This window comes from Haemaphysalis longicornis, unplaced genomic scaffold (assembly GCF_048455015.1).
Source record: "Haemaphysalis longicornis isolate Haplotype H1 unplaced genomic scaffold, Haemaphysalis longicornis Haplotype H1 scaffold_25, whole genome shotgun sequence".
NCBI classification, from domain to species: domain Eukaryota; kingdom Metazoa; phylum Arthropoda; class Arachnida; order Ixodida; family Ixodidae; genus Haemaphysalis; species Haemaphysalis longicornis.
In genome coordinates, this window is record NW_027526314.1 from 1,639,814 (window position 1) to 1,656,170 (window position 16,357).

The 16,357-nt window shown below is 45.0% G+C and overlaps 1 protein-coding gene across 2 annotated transcripts; it reads right to left on the reverse strand.

The window, feature by feature from the left end:
• Nucleotides 1-4,071: 4,071 nt before the first annotated feature.
• Nucleotides 4,072-12,383, reverse strand: LOC144172656 (uncharacterized). Of its 2 annotated transcripts, none has more exons than XM_077701297.1 (5): nt 10,587-12,383; nt 8,804-8,873; nt 8,530-8,727; nt 7,963-8,030; nt 4,072-4,678 (listed from the first exon to the last, which is right to left on the reverse strand). In XM_077701297.1, exons 1-5 carry the CDS (start codon nt 10,626-10,628, stop codon nt 4,631-4,633), a joined length of 426 nt encoding a protein of 141 aa, XP_077557423.1. In that variant the 5' UTR covers nt 10,629-12,383; the 3' UTR covers nt 4,072-4,630. The 2 variants fall into 2 exon arrangements, with proteins under 2 accessions (XP_077557423.1, XP_077557422.1); XM_077701296.1 differs by having other exon boundaries at nt 4,087-4,678; nt 8,804-8,909; nt 10,587-12,365.
• Between the last annotated feature and the right edge of the window lie 3,974 nt (nt 12,384-16,357).

Consider the following 16,357-nt stretch of genomic DNA (forward strand, 5'->3'; position numbering starts at 1 on the left):
AGGGGCTTCTCTGCACAAAATTCAGAGTCATGCAGTAAAGCTGACACCAGCGTTGATTTCAACTCTTTTGTTACCGCAGAAAATTGACCAGTTTTTAGGGCTCTAAGAAAACATTTCTTTTTGCTAAATGTGTTGGTTAGGCACATAGTGCAGTGGCAAAAATGAAGATGATTCAACGCCCTTGCTAGCACCAGTTGTGTAATGTTTGCATAAATAATGATCGCAAAAAAAAACCCAAATCAAAATTTTGTCACCGTAAAGAAAAATGAAAAAAAAGAGAAGTTGTGTATAACAAACCACCAATAGTGGAAAAAATTTAGAATACGCATTTTGAAGGTTTACATTAAAAAATCCTGTCCAAGAAAAAATTCTAGTGCAAATTAATTTGTCCCCATGGTGCCCACGTGGTGCTTGCACGCATGGCGCCCGCGTCTCGTGGTGAAGCCGAACATTCATTCCAAAATACACAATTTTGGATGGTTCTCTGAAATGGTTCGATATTATTAGGGGACCAACTTAGTCCCCACGTGATGTAAAAACATCTTATTAAGGACTACAGCAAGCACCAGATTCACGGCAAGCAAGAGATGCCAAAAAATCCACTTGGAATTTAAAACCAATCTCAGTGGTGCATTTTTGTTGACATTCTGATCATCAATTATCTACCAGAACTTCCACTTGCGGTTTATTGTCATCTTCTGACTCGCTATGGTAGCCCTGCTTGCAGGAATAACTTGCGAAGCACTAGAATTGTGCCCAGCAAGCTTTCGCACGGCGAAAAGAGTGCTGCCTAACATTTTCAAAAAGGCAGCATATCAAACCTTTTGGAGACTGCCAGAATAGACAGTTGCAGTAAGAAGCAACACTAGACCTCCAAAAATAGCCTCGTACTAACAAAACTGGCCAGTGAACAGCTGGCAGTGTTCAAGGCTGATTGGAAATCTCTACTTGTCTGAGCTGATATCCGATGACTTGGTGTTATTTTTTGAGTTTTAGCTGGAGCTGTTATCGCAAAAGTAGGGCATGAGTGAAGCGATATCACAAAAGGCGTTCTTTTTTCGAGGAATAGTGGAGGGCGACGGGGGTGCTATGGCAAATCGGCTTGAAGTTGGGTAACTGCGTAGTAGCACGAAATATTAGGTTTGCAACACACAAACAGAATGAAAACTGCTCGATTCCCGGCCACGGCGGCCGCTTTTCTGATGGAGGCGAAAAGCAAAAACGCCCGTGTGTACGAGATTTCGGCGCACGTTAAAGATCCCCAGGTGGTCAAAATTAATCCGGAGCCCTCCACTACGGCGCGCCTCATCGCCTGCGTTGCGTCGGCGCGTTAAACCCTACAATCAATCAATCAGAATGAAAACTGCTGGAAAGTGGCTGAAAATGCCAGGTCCACTTGATACACATGCGGGGAACCTTCAGAAATAAGCTTTCACAAAATAAAACGACCCTTTCTTCGAACCAAAGCTCAGTAGTGGAAAGCTGGTGTCATTTCCAGGTAATTATCATCTGTCACTGCCATCGGATTGCAAAACTGGCAAAATGATTTGGCATTTGGCTTGCTGGAAGACTTTTGGTCAAGAAAATTCCATGGTAATGCAGCATGACCACGAGTCACATGCTTTTTTATCAAGCGCAGCTGCAACGCTCCCTTCTGAGAAAACATACACACCTCACCTTGCAAAAAACTGCCGAAAATCTCAAGGTTGCCTAAACGTGTAGTGTCTAGACTAACCAGCGGGGTACATGAGAAACAACTACAACATCACAAAATCGGCAATATAAAGCACCGATCACCGATCATCAATGCTGTATATTCCTGATATCCATGTTGTCATTTCTCTTGCAACTAACGCATCCCACTGGTTAGTCTAGGCACTGCAGTTTTAGAATCAGTTCTAATTTTCCTGCTCTGGCTACACTGAAATTTCTGACGGTGTTTTTGAGGGTTGAGCAGCATGTGTTGTTTCAATAGGTGCCATGGCTGCTGCGCTATACAAAAAAGGATGTCACTTGTGGTTACGCTGCATTACCATTAGATTTTTTGATCAAATGGCTCACAGAAGTCAAGTATCAAATGATGTCGTCAGCTTTGCAATCCGACTGCGTTTAAAGGTGAGAACTACCAGAAATTTTCACCGGGTATGCACTAGTGAGCTTTGGTTTAGAGGACGGGTAGCTTTTTTTCAGTCAAAGTATTCGTGGATGTCTCCGCATGCCTGACAAGTGCACTAAGCATTTTCAGCCCTTTTCCTGTCATTTGTTTCATTTCTGCATTGCGCAATTTATATTTGGCACTACTAGACAGAGAACTTCAACCCACTTTGCCTTAACGCCTTCGTTGCCCACTACTTTTCCTCAAAAAAAGCATGCCGTTTGTGATTTCACTTCACCCATGCCTTACTTGTGCAATAAGAGTTCCAGTTGAAAGTCAATTGATAACCTCAAGTCATCGGACATCAGTTAAGGCAAGGAGAGAGAGCTTAAAATTGGCTTCAGTTTTGATTCTGTACGAGGATATTTTCGGAGGTCTAGAGTTGCTCCTCAGTAGAACTACATATTCTGAAAGAGTCTGCCACAAGTTTGGTATTGTTTGTTTTCTAAAATGTTAGGTGGAGGTGCAATGCAGGAGGCTCATAGACAGGGTTCGTACAGGCTTCAAAAGCAAAAATTCAAAGGTTTTCAAGGACCACAAAACACATTTTCAAGGACTCCATCTAATGTTTTATCAGGAATTATTTATAACTTTTCCAACATAAAGCAAAAGTTTTTTATTGCAAAATATCTAAGCACATTAGTGTACATTTAGATAGGTGCTAACGGGTTCGTAAATGCTCCCCCAGCTTCATTTTTTTATTTCATGGCTGGTATTTAGAGGTTTTTCTTTTTTCTTGGTGTTTTGCTGAGACTGATTGATTTCAAAACTTGGTTAATGCTGCCTGCATCTCCTGCTTTGTCAGCAAGAGTATCAGCTGAAATTAAATCGAGCAAGTGTTGCTTCAAGGCAGGATGAACTATGTACACGTCCACCATTTTTACGTAAAAGCAAACGTCAATGGAGCGTATGAGGAACAGCAAACATGCAATGAGCAACCGTCCATAGACTAGATGGAAGATGCAAGATAGAGAACAGAAGCTGGCTTTCACTGGATTGTATCGTGATATAGATTGGATTGACAAATGCCTGCTCCCAATGTTGCTTCGTAATAATGAAAATCTACCAAACTTGTAATTTCACGCAATACACTGAAACTTGATTGTTACAATGTTTTTTTTTACATTTGTTAACACCTAAAATCCACGACAAACACTTCAACTTCTTGTGAAAAGACAGGGCCATTGATTCTCTCCGGAAAAATCAAGGGTTTTCAAGGACCCTTTAAAAATTCCAGGACTCTCCAGGCCTTGAAATTGACACTTCTAAATTCAAGGGTTTTCAAGGTTTTCAAGGACCTGTGCGAACCCTGATAGAGCTGAACGCCTTTTTCATTTGTCACGCAACAGTTACTCGGGGATAGCTAGCTGGGCACTGTTCCAGTGCATCGCACCTCATTCCTGAAAGCAGGGTTAGAAAAGTGAGCCAGAAGATTATAACAACCAGCAAGTGAAAGCTTCAACAGGTGCATGATAGTAAACTGACAGTGAACGAGTTTTGTTTTCAGCCCCAAGCAGTTTTTGTCCTATCCCGAATTTTTACCTTACCATTTTTATTGCCCAAAAATTGTTAGACCCCAAAAATTGGTAGACTTTCTGCGATAAAAAGAAAGTTACCGCCCTGTCTGCGTGCAATATTCCGAAGTCTATTCTTAGCAGATATCAGCGTCAACGCCAGAAGTAGTGTACTTAGCGAGCATCGCAATGCATACGGCAGCTTCTGGATTTTCGGGCCGTCTCGAGCGTTTTGATGTTCGGGACAGGTTTTAGTAGTAAGAAGCATCGCTTCATTCACAGAAAAAGAATTACCTTTAAACTCTAGCTTTAATCAGCTGTCATGAGACAAATTCTTTGAAAACTGTTACTAAAGACAACTGTTTTTCTAGTGGCTCATTTTATTCATGACTACGTTGGCTGAAGTTGTTGAAATTGCAACTGTGTGAGAGCTTTCTATGAGTTGAATATGGGAGCTTTAACCTAATTGCTTGTAGTATTAGCATGACTAGGCTGATCTGGAAGACCATTTCGTGAGAAACTAGCGTTATCACTGCCAAAATAGCTTAAAAATACAAAACCCACCCACACATCAAGATATTCATTGATGCCAGGGTCCGTATGGGAAATTTAGGAGGTGTGTCACGGTGTCACAGTGGTGGCGTGGTTATCAGACCAGGTAGTTGTTTTGAAGGTTGGTAGCTAGCAGCTCACAATATGCCTTTTTTGTCTGCTTCTTCGGTTTTGTTTTTTGGAAGATTATTCGGAGCAAGATTATAGAGAAATCGATAGATGATTTTTGAAGACTGGGAACGATTCCAAGAAATTTAAGCAATTTCGCTGACACAACCGTTTTTCTAAAAATTCTAAAACCACACAAAGAAACAACACTCAGTTTTTCCAAAGCTCCTGCAAAGTGATTTCATTAAAAGTAAATACTGCTGTACTTACCAGTGCTTCTCTGAAGGCTTCGACACCACTTTCATTCAGCAAAACAGGCCGCAGGACAGTGTATCCACCCCTCTTGCATCTAATGATAAAAAAAATACATATCACTGACATGGAAATTACTAAGATGTGGGGGACCAACAAAAGAGTATAGAGGAGGCCATAAGGAAAAATATCCACAGGGCTCCAGCTTAACAAATGCAATGTGGTAATTGCTACGTTCCTCATATTTTCACGGTGTATTAAAGGGACACTGAAGTGATATGTAAACATTGCGGGATTGCTAGCGCAAATTGTAGTTCGGAGTCCCCAGGCCATGTTTCGACCACTCTAGGCGCGTTTACGCGATTTTATTTAGTAGAAAAACTAATTCGAAAATGCTGTCCTCCTCTCTTTACGCTCGCCCGTTTTCTGTGGCGTTTTCGTGTGACGTCAGGAGGGGATGAGCTGGCAATTGGCTGCGCGCTACTGCACGCCTCCCCGGCCTTCAGACAGAGTCAGTCGGCCCAGTGTTTCGTCCGCCAGCCGGCGGCGGGTCGTCGCAATCAAGGAGGTTAAAAAAAGTTGCTTGGTCGCAATTGAAACGAAGCCAGGACACGTTTGTGAATGGAAGAATGTGCCTTTCTTTACTTGGTTTGTTTGTACACTGTATCTAGCTCCAAGTCAAGGCCGCTTCACACAAGCGCTGCACAAGCGCACATGCGACGCTTCGCTGACTGGTACGCCAGTAGGAAAATATATGGCCTCTTGAAGGCGGGAGAAGAGTCAGCGAAGTCAATATAGGTACTACGGAAATAAAATTAACTGATATTTTTACCGTACAGCGTAAAACTAGGGCGCGGGAAGCACTTTTTTGCGCTGGGCGAACAAGCACAGCGGTCAGGAGCACGACTACGCATCTGCGAACGCTTTTCCGTCTACGAAATGCAATTGCTAGACGTGAGCTACTGTGGAAACTCGGGCGACGCTTACTGCACGAGCGCAGTACAACAAATAGTCACCTAAGCTGCTTGAAATGCCAAAACTAAATAAAAGTGTAAACCGGTTGTACAATATATACCCTATATTAGCAAGGCTTTTCGCATCCCGCTTCGTGGCTCAGTGGTCTGGGGTGCTAGATATCTCACCGCAAGTGTTTTGCAAGTCACGAGTTCGAATCCCCGCGGGTACGTGCTTTTTTTTTTGTAACTTAACTTTTTTGTTTTCCGCCGATGTTTTCTATATTGAGTTCACCTTTTTTTGCGCCGCAACGTTCCTGGCTACACGAACTAGTTCACAAAACGCGCGCAGGCTGGCACTGGCGCGCTAGCGAGTTCTCGTTGGCGTGCTGTTGCCATAAGCACTGACTGCGTGCAGGCAGTGGGCACAGGCCAGAATGAACAGACCCTTGGCCTGGTGCGAACACGCTTTTTACGATACAGGCATGAGGGAGGCAAGCTCCAAATATGGGGGAAAAGCGCATGACATTTGGGCGTCTGCGGGTACGCGGAGGGCGTTCATGCACTGCGTAGGTCTCGGCTAGTGAATGCTACGACTACAAGCCGTCCTGGGAGGCTTATCTTGTGCATTTTAGAGCCGACAACATGGCAGAAGCGCGGTACGATGATTACTGAGATATTGAGAATGCCCATCCAACAACGCCATTGGTTATGTTTTACAGAACCGAAACCGAAACTTGTTTGATTGCTAACCTTGGGCATCGTCCAATCACGGCGCCCCTCCTCCCAACGTCACAGCCTTAGTTGGTGCGGCCGCTGCAAACCGCGCATGGTAGTTTTTCTTCTTTTGCGCTTTGTAAAATAATTACCGATTTGTCAACCGGATAAACGATGAAAAGTGTGCTAATTTGAGCCAGTCTACGCAGTGCAAGAAAAAACGGGAGCTTGACAAATTCACTTCAGTGTCCCTTTAACAATTGCTTTATTATCAGGGTCTCTACTTCCGCACTACTTTCATTTAGCAGTATTAGAAGTGGAACTGGATTACAAGTTTGTGAAAAACGCGGAATTGCTGTAAACACACAGATGACAACGTCAGCATTGTTTCTGCAGCAAGCAAGCAATAACACATGCAGTAAAGGGTCCATAAAGACTGAATACGGCTTTGTTTAGTTTGAAAGAACCAGCTTTTCAGTACTTACTCGGCTCCCTTCCAAGCCGGAAATACATTAGTCAGAAATACGCAAGCAACACCGAATATTTTCAAATTTCTCACTGAGGCTTTGGCATGAGAGACGCAATATGGGCTAGCACTGAAAAATGTCGACAGACAAGAGTCTTCTGCCGGCCCTGCTACATTAGAGTGGCGCTTCTCCACCAAGTCCTCTTAGGTGTTTTCCTACCATTTTCTGGGCATGTGTTCGCTTCTAAACTTTACTTCACATCAGACTACTGCCCTGGTCAATGAAGGGAGGAAAACTGCTTCTTCCTGTGTCGTGGCCCACAAAAATGATTAAACATATCAGATGTGCAATATACATAGCAAAAGTTGCCGCAAGTGAAGACAGAAGCCGCACCGCACATAGTGAACTCTGTCTGGAACAACTTCTATCTAGCCTGATAATTTTACTTAGATTTGTTTCGACGGTAGGCCATATTTGGCCCCTCGCACCAATTTGAGCCCTCCGGGAAGGCGTTGTTGCACTGTTCCCTTCAAGTTTCCATTCTTCTATTGCTCCCTTTGTCAATTTCTGCTCTTAATGCTGACCAGCCCTCCTTTTCTTCTGTCCCCTATTTTACCCTCTCCCAGTCTCCTTTGCCTTTGTGCTATCGAGAATAACTGGTTTGCATGTTTTCATTTATGTTGGTTACATTGCTCACAAAACCGGAGGGTGGAAAAAAAACTTTTCCGAACTAGTGTTTGCCGTGCTCGGCATTATTTTAGTGTAATATTGCCTTGAGGAAGCTTTGTCCACTGATCAAATCTGTCTGAATATTCAAATCCTCGTTAGGGTTTCTACAGCTGTTGTATGAAGGTTTCCACATATTCATAGTATTTCAGGATTCCTTCACCTGCTTTTCTCAACGGAATTGGCGGTGGCCAATTTTTGGGCCCGAACGTTTCGCGTGGAATGACCCATTAGTATTATGAAGCTTTGGTTTTTTTATGTGAAGCCTTTGGTGCGTAAACTAAAAGCACAAAACTGACACAACCTCTCTGGGAATAAAAAAGAAGTGACACCAAGGTTCAATTTTTAACAATTTTCACAGCATTTTAACATCCAAAGATGCCTTCGTGCAATAACAGCAGCCAACCGTTATTTGGAATTAATTTGAAATCAACAATATTTATGGGATCTCTAGGACAGCAAATGGTGGTTATGAGCTGAACTGAAAGAACTAAGATAGAGACAAGTGTAATACAAACCTCCAAAAAGGCAAAGTACCCCGTGAGCATGGACATCCACAGGACTTGAGGATTAAGAGCAGCCATACCTGATAGAGCCAAAGGTGAAGGCAAAAAGTAAGGGCAGGAGCAGTTGCAACAAATGACAATTTTACACAGACGTCAACCGCACAAGCAATTCGAAGTCTCAAGGGCCAGTCCAAAGCAGGCACAAGCAAATTTTATATCATCTGAAACCTACTACAAACCCGCATAACCTCACACAGCCATGTCGATGAAAATCTGCAGCCCTGCAAGATTTTACCTGCTGTTATGACATGTTTCAAATGCTGGGTCTTTCCATGCCAAACAGCCAAGTGTATGGTGCTTGACACTCTAACCTTTCTGGAAAAATTAATTGTTGATGCGAAGATTCTCTTGGCCTTGCAGGAGTGTGACACGTTCACACGGAACTCGGGAGAAAGGGAACAGAATGAGTTACAATGGCGAACGGTGAAAGGGAAACTTAGCACCAAACAAGGACACAAGGGTCAACGTGCAGCCCCCGAAATCCAGTTCAAGCGAAGAGAAAAACGGAAATGCTCTCACCAACACGAGAAGCCCCATTCAGCGATGTGTGCCGCGGGTCATCGTTGGTCCAGGTTGCAGCGGAGCATTGGCCCCCGAATGCATGTACTGCTCGGACAAAGCAGCACAGGCAGCACCACGCCCTGCGTGGCAGGTGTGGTGATCCATCCTGGGCCGTGGCCACCAACCGCGGCCAGGTGTAGAACCGAGCCCGGTTGTCTGCAAGCCAACTCGCTCGTCTGGAACCTCTGGTACACAGAATCCGCAGGCCCATCTCCAGTCCTGGTTAGCTCACCAGCTTCAGAGTCCTCTGGTTCCGCGATCGGCCTCCACCCGAACCTTGTTCCTTGCTTGAGCACCTCCTCCTTAATTAGTGTAGACAAGCTGATGTGTTTATGGCTCTGTAATACAGTACATACAAAATATAACGAGAGGGAAGATGAAGACTTGGTTGCTGGCTAGTTGAAAGACTGCGCAAAAGATGAGGGTGACAGGAAGAGCGCTGAAGCATGTCTACTTGTGCAACACTGGTCTGCACGCTGGAGTAATGCCCAAGTGACAACATGTCTGGCAGACAATAATGATGCAAACAGGCGACTCACTAAATACAGAAAGTACACTCTGAGTGTGTGATCAGGACATGTAATATTTTGCACAGCTTTATGTCGGGCTAATTGGTGTAAGCTTTTGAAGGAAAGTTGCTCTTGTTACGATCACAGAGACGGGCACAAGAAAAACGTCCGCTTTCACGAGAAGATGGCGCCGTCTACTCGTGAAATTGTATGTAGTTTTCTTGTGTCCGTCTATGTGATCATAAAAAGCACAACCTACCTTCAAAAGAATATTTAGCATGCTCCAGGCTTCTTTTGATGCCTATATTAAAGGATTCATTTTGCACTGGGGCCTATTTTTTTACCTGCAAATATCGTGCGAACGTGACAATACATTCCAATATGCCATTCATAATGGCTTTTCCCCATAAAAAGGACACTAAACGGTCCCAACAAGTTTGCCTATACGAGCAGACCAGTGTTAAAAATGACGCTGCACCAAAGGGTTCAAAACGATTTACACCCCCCATGTACTGTTTTTTTTTGTAGTTCGGTTTGTTATTTCACGAAACGTCAAAGAAGAAAACTACAGAATAAAAAGGGAACACTTGACACACTTTTGAATAGCCTGCCATTGCAAACTAGCGCCGTGTATTACAGAATTGTACCGCTCCGCCCAACAGTCAAATGGTTTTCTGCGACCGACGGTGCAAAAAGCAGCCGTTAGACAGCGAACACAACAGTAGCGCTAGAGACAAGCTTGACGTGGGCTAATGGACGAGGGCAAAAGGAGGGTGTGCTGAAGAATACGGACGGCATGAACAAGTTAGAACAGGCGCCTCGTAGGCGCTGTAAAATACCCCTCCTCCCCACACACACACCCCGAGACTTAATTCCCTACGAGGCCACATGTCCGCCTTTCACCTCCAATTTCCACGTATATGAATTCTGTGCCCCTGTGAACTCTACGTGAACTCAAAGACGGGCTTCGTCATTAGCTCGTGAAGCTTGGCAACGTCAGGCGTTGTGGAACTGCCGTACTCGCTCGCTGGCGCGCGGCCCGAACTCTCTCTCCGTGTCCTGCATTTGCATACCATTTTCTCCCCCTTGCACATTGCCAATTCTCATCTGTTTAACTACATTTCCTGCGTCCTCACCTCTTGCCAACTTTTTTTTCCCGACAACGCCGCCAGCACACGGTCAACGCGTACGCTGTAGGGGCGCGTTGGCGAGCGAGTACGGCCACAGAACAGGGAGTACGGCAGTTTCACGACGCATATCGCGGTCCGCAGACCGCGAGCAGCCGCGAGGAAGGACGGTCGCGGCGGCGGCAGCCGGTCTCGCGAGCGCGATAGCTTAGAACAGTCTCAAATAGGGAGGAGGGAGCGAAGGAGAGATTTCACAACGCTTACGAGGCGCCAGGCAGCAAGCAAACAAGCACAGCATATGCAACTTTTTCGGCATGTGTCCGGAAAGCTAACCGAGACAACTATTTCACTTGGTATTATTAGCAGGGACAGTACTCACGTGAAAAAACACGATGACACAGCCTTTGTTCCGGCTTCGCATTCAACCGTAGCACGCCGTCGACTTGCCGAACTGAAGAACTCTAGTAGACGATTTCAGGCGGTGCGCAATGAATTCCGCACAGCGAATTTCATACCGGTGTCACGCCGTTTCCATCCCGCAGCGGTTTTGATACGCGAATTCGACAAAAATGCGTCAACTCGCCCCGCTGCTGCCTTCGCGCCATTCACTGGCTTACTCCACTTGGCTCGCAGTGGATTCTATTGATTCGCGTTGTCTAAAATATTTGCATTTGTATTCTTGTTATTGAGTTTTAAAGCAAACGCTAGACAAAAGAAATCTGGTTCTGGCAGAAACTTTTTATATATGTACGTTTTACGTAATGTACGCAAGTTTTTATACAACGAACACAACTCAGTCACGTGACTACTTGGCGGCTTTTTTAAACGCACTAAAAGAGGCGACGCTCGCACACAGGTTCAGATATATAATAATTGTGGGCAACATGCATTATTCATTTAAATAAAAAGATTGTCGCAATATGAAGTAGTTTTTATTGAATAAAATCAACTACAAGTAAGGATTTGAATGACTAACACTTGAATTCTGCTTTTTGGTCGGCCAGCTTGGTGTAAGTTTACATGACATCTGAACACAGAGCTCTGTACGCGCGCAAGTGCGATGCCTTACATCGATATGTACTTAATGTACAAAATTACTAGTGGCACATGAAGCAGTGAACATACTGCTTAATTGGTAAAACGCGAATGAGAATAACATCTGCAGTAAAGTAGGCTTTGTTGCACGACAACGAAGCTTTGTAAGAAAGCAGGCACGCAACATCGTGCATAGAGAGGCTGAATTGTAGAGCGGCAGAATTGTGGCGCAAAAGCTAGTTACGAACACGCCACACGTCCTGATATTCTCCCGCCTATTTTGTAGGGTTCCTGAGGAGGCCATTTAGTTGCGTAGCAATATATATTACGAAGCATAGTTTTATTCGTGTTCTTATTCGCAGAGCGTTATCCGGTGCACAGTTGGCAATGTTTTTAACGTAAAAAATAGACAACCCACTTAAATCATATACAGAAGCAATGTCAATCATACTTTCTGCTTATTTCATCAACATTGAACAGCATTGCAGTAAAGACTTTAATTCGTATATATTAAGTATATTGTGTTATTGTTACATGTGGTTTCTATGCAATGTTAAAATATTTGCTAGTCTTTGCGCACTTTAGCATTTTCATTCGCCCATAGTTACCGACAATTGTAAGAACAAAATAATTTGGCTACCACAGGTATGGTATGTATTGTAGATGATTGCTTTCTGATACGACATATTCAAAAAATTGTTAAAGTGAACCTCTCTATGCCCACTCATGGCGCTTTTACGCCTGTACGCACTGCAGGAAAGCCAGCTTTATCAAATGGGAGGGCTTATGGTGGTGGTGATGATGATAAACTCAGCGCAGGAAAGCCAACTTTAAACAATGGGAGGGCAAATCGTGGTGTCGTTGATAAAACGCGAAGTAGGAAAGCCAACTTTACAAATTTGGAGGGCACATATTGAAAAAGAATAATAAGAAGACGAAGAGGAGCAGGATGAAAAAGGCGAAGCTTTCTCCGATACAAATGAAAAGTCCACACTCCTATCCGCCAAAGTCCAAATCAATGACAACACTGAGCTAACCGAAGCAGCATATTCAGATGACCCAATTACACACTAAAAATCATAATCACCACATTAGCTTAGCTCAGCACTTTGCATTGTGGACTTTGCGTTTGCATCGTAGAAAGCTTGGCGTTTCAACCTTGTGTGTTCCATAAACAGCGTTAGATTTTTTATGCTTTACAGTCCTAGAAAATCAACTTTTGTACCGTTTGCGCAAAGCAGACAAAGTCACGGGACACACACCTGTGTACCCTTACTTTTCATGTTTTTGTATCTGCGCCACTAAATCTTGCAATACGGTAGCAACAAACCTAAGTATCACTGTGGAAATTCAATCAGTCAATAAATATATGCTAAAAATGCTGTTGACCCGTGACTCCCATTGCAAAGTGCAAGAGTCCCGTGACCCCTCCCTGTTTTAAAGAGGGTCGTGGAGCGTAAAAGAGAGTCTTAGTAGAGTCTAAGAGAGTCATTGCAGCGACGACTCCCTTTGGACTCTCTTTTTTTTTAGAGTGATAGCCGGGACATCCAGGATAATGCAGAACGAGACAGTAGTTCAGAGGAGATAGACATCCCACCAGTAACGACCGAAGAAGTAAGGAAGGCTTTGAAAGAAATGAAAGGGGGCAAAGCACCTGGTCAGGATCAGATAACATCAGACCTCTTGAAGGATGGTGGAGAAATTGTACTTGAAAAACTGGTAAACCTGTATACGCAATGCCTAATGACCGCAATGGTACCGGAATCTTGGAAGAGCGCGAACATCATCCTAATCCATAAGAAAGGCGACATGAAGCACTTGAAAAATTACAGGCCGATCAGCTTACTGTCAGTCGTCTACAAGGTACTTACCTTGGTAATCGCTAACCAAATTTTTGCAACCTTACATTTCAGTCAACCTAAAGAACAAGCAGGGTTCCGTAAAGGTTATTCAACAATGGACCATATTTACACGATCGATCAGGTGATAGAGAAGTGCGCTGAGTATACTGAAGTTCTGAACCCCTATTATAGCCTTCATAGATTATGAGAAAGCATTTGACTCGGTCGAAACCCTAGCAGTCATTCAGGCATTACGGAACCAGGGGGTAGATGAGCATTATGTAAGAATACTAGAGGATATCTACAATGGGTCTACAGCTACCATCATCCTCCATAAGGAGAGCAGTAAAATACCTATAAGGAAGGGTGTCAGACAAGGAGACACAATCTCTCCAATGTTATTCACAGCATGTTTACAAGAAGTATTCAGAACGTTGGATTGGGAACAGGTGGGAGTAAGGGTTACTGGAGAATACCTCAGTAACCTCAGATTTGCTGATGACGTTGCCTTGCTAAGTAACTCGGGGGACGAATTGCAAAGCATGCTTTCCGCACTGGGCGAACGGAGTAGAACCGTGGGCCTGAAAATTAATATGCAGAAAACTAAAGTAATGATCAATAACCTCGGGACAGCACAGTGGTTTGAGATAGGTGACGAGGCAGTGGAAGTGGTAAGCGAATATATATACTTAGGCCAAGTTGTGACCCCAGATCCCAACCACGAGGCAGAGATAGTTAGAAGGATCAGAATGGGGTGGGGTGCATATGGCAGACATTCTCAGATAATGAATAGCAGCCTACCATTGTCGCTGAAGAAGAAAGTGTATGACAGCTGCATCTTACCGGTACTCACCTACGGGGCAGAAACTTGGAGGCTCACTAAGAGGGTTCAACTTAAATTGAGAACGACTCAGCGGGCAATGGAGCGGAAAATGATAGGTGTAACATTAAGGGACAAGAAGAGAGCGGAGTGGGTCAGGGAGCAAACTGGTGTTAAAGACATATTAGTAGGAATTAAGATAAGAAATTGACGTGGGCAGGGCATGTAATGCGAAGGCAAGATAACCGCTGGTCATTAAGGGCAACAGAGTGGATCCCTAGAGAAGGCAAGCGTTGCAGGGGGCGGCAGAAAGTTAGATGGGCAGATGAGGTCAAGAAGTTTGCGGGGATACATTTGTCACAGTTGGCACAGGACCGAGGTAATTGGAGAATAATGGGAGAGGCCTTTGCCCTGCAGTGGGCGTAGATAGGCTGGTGATGATGATGATGATGATGACCTTCCTCTATTCGTGTCGCTTAAATGAACTCCCCTAAATACACACACACACACCCTCCCTCTATACTTTAATTTGAGATGGCGAGCCACGGGAGTTATGTCGACCACTTTGACGAAATCGGTGCAGCTCATCGCCGACATGATATCCACTTCAAAGGGCTAGCATACTAGGCAAGCTGGAGCAGGTATTATTTCCCACTTATTTAATTTTCAATGTATTTTTTTTTTTTGCGGGGAACAGCCTTTAATGAACATGTTGGGTAGCCATAGCATCAGCCGGAACAAAACAGCCGGATCTTGTTTACCGGGTTCGCAAGGTGGTATACGGCGACAAGACTGCGCGCAACGTCCGGTTGACGACAAATAAATTTTATTAATTTACTTGTAATCTGCCGACATAACTTGGTCCGGTTATGCTGCTTTAGAGTGAAGCTTCACTTAAGCGAAATTTTCTTTGGCACCCAGAGATTCGTACAGTTGCAGTTTCATTCACGTAGGCCCTGAAAAATAAGGCTGCATGCTGTTTTTATTTATTCTCGAATAGTTTCCTGCCGAAGTTAGCAGCCATTCTTCCCAAGGAGCCGCATCTAAATCGGCGAAAGATGCAGGCCGTTGACTGACGAATGGCGGCCATTGTAAGTTCAGCACTACAGGCGTTTACGTACTTTCTCTGCGTAGAGCTTGGGCTTACAACCCACCAGAGATGCTCCGCCCCGTCGAGAAAAGCTAGGCCTTGTGCAGTCACCGGAAAATATAACAATTGTACGCTGATTAAAACTCTAGACGGCAAATCAACCCGACATTTGTTTAAATAGCATGAGCAGTACGAAGTTATCCTCCCAGAGTCATCAACGCCGGGATCCTAGCGGAAGACTTGAACGCGCAGGGCTCATTGCGCTGGGACAAACGGCGCTGGCATTGCATTCGCGCCGCGGGGGCCGAGCTGCGTACTGGAAGGATTAGCAGCTCGGTAACGCGGCAGTGGGAGCGATCCAACCTTGCTCCGGATAGGTTTCGCGGGCACACGTGCCTCCCCAGAGCAGAGAAACCTGCGGCCGAGTGGCCGAGGTGGCACACGCAACTGTGGCACGAGCAAAGCAGCATGCGTGCTCGAAACGAGCCTCGATTTGTCTCTCTTTTCTTCTTCTTCGATTGAGGTCTCAATGTCCGGGGCGCCCCGATCACGTAGGCACCCGCTCTAACACTGCTGCCGCTTACGCCAGTCCTGAGGTCGACGGGAAGGTGGCGAAAGCGTTTGTAACAAATGTGCGACTAACGCGTTCTTCACCGCAAGGTCCTACTGGTTCTGCTTTTGCGCTGCCCTTGGTGATCGGAGGCAGTTAAGGAAGCGCCTCCCGGTTTACAGAGAAACTGGACACCGATTACCCCCACTCCCCCCCCTTTCCCTCCCCGATGGCTCAATTCCGTGTGTCCGGCGCCAGCTCGAAATCAAAGTATTTGCAGCGAAGCCAACTTTGTCGCGAATGCTCCGTATACCTCTCAGTCTAATGTGGATATCGTAGCAAGAAATCGTGCTACAATTTGCCGCGGGGACGACTCTGTCATTACATCAAATTTTATATACTGTTCATAATTATTTCATCGTGAGTTGTAAACGATTCGGAATTCCCGTCTGCTGGCAATACATCGGCTTCTACGCGACAGGTACGCGCCAAGGTAGTCCCGTCGTTCAACTTCACCACTATGCCCTTGAGCGACTAAGTTACCCCGTCAACCAAGTGAATTCGGCCAATGACAGCAACGTGTGTACAAGTTGACTGAAAAATTAGGTCTGCGTTGTGGCGCTGCGCAATACAGAACGCGATGCCTGCATTGCGTGATGCCACACTGCGGACGACATCTGTGAGGTAAAATCGTATGCTCGGCATTGTCATGCGCCAAAATTTCATTCTCAGCTGCTGTGATCGGTCAGTGGAGTGCATTGTTGTGGCGCTGAACCCCGGGATTGTCTTATAGAACATGCACGGTTGCAGTGCG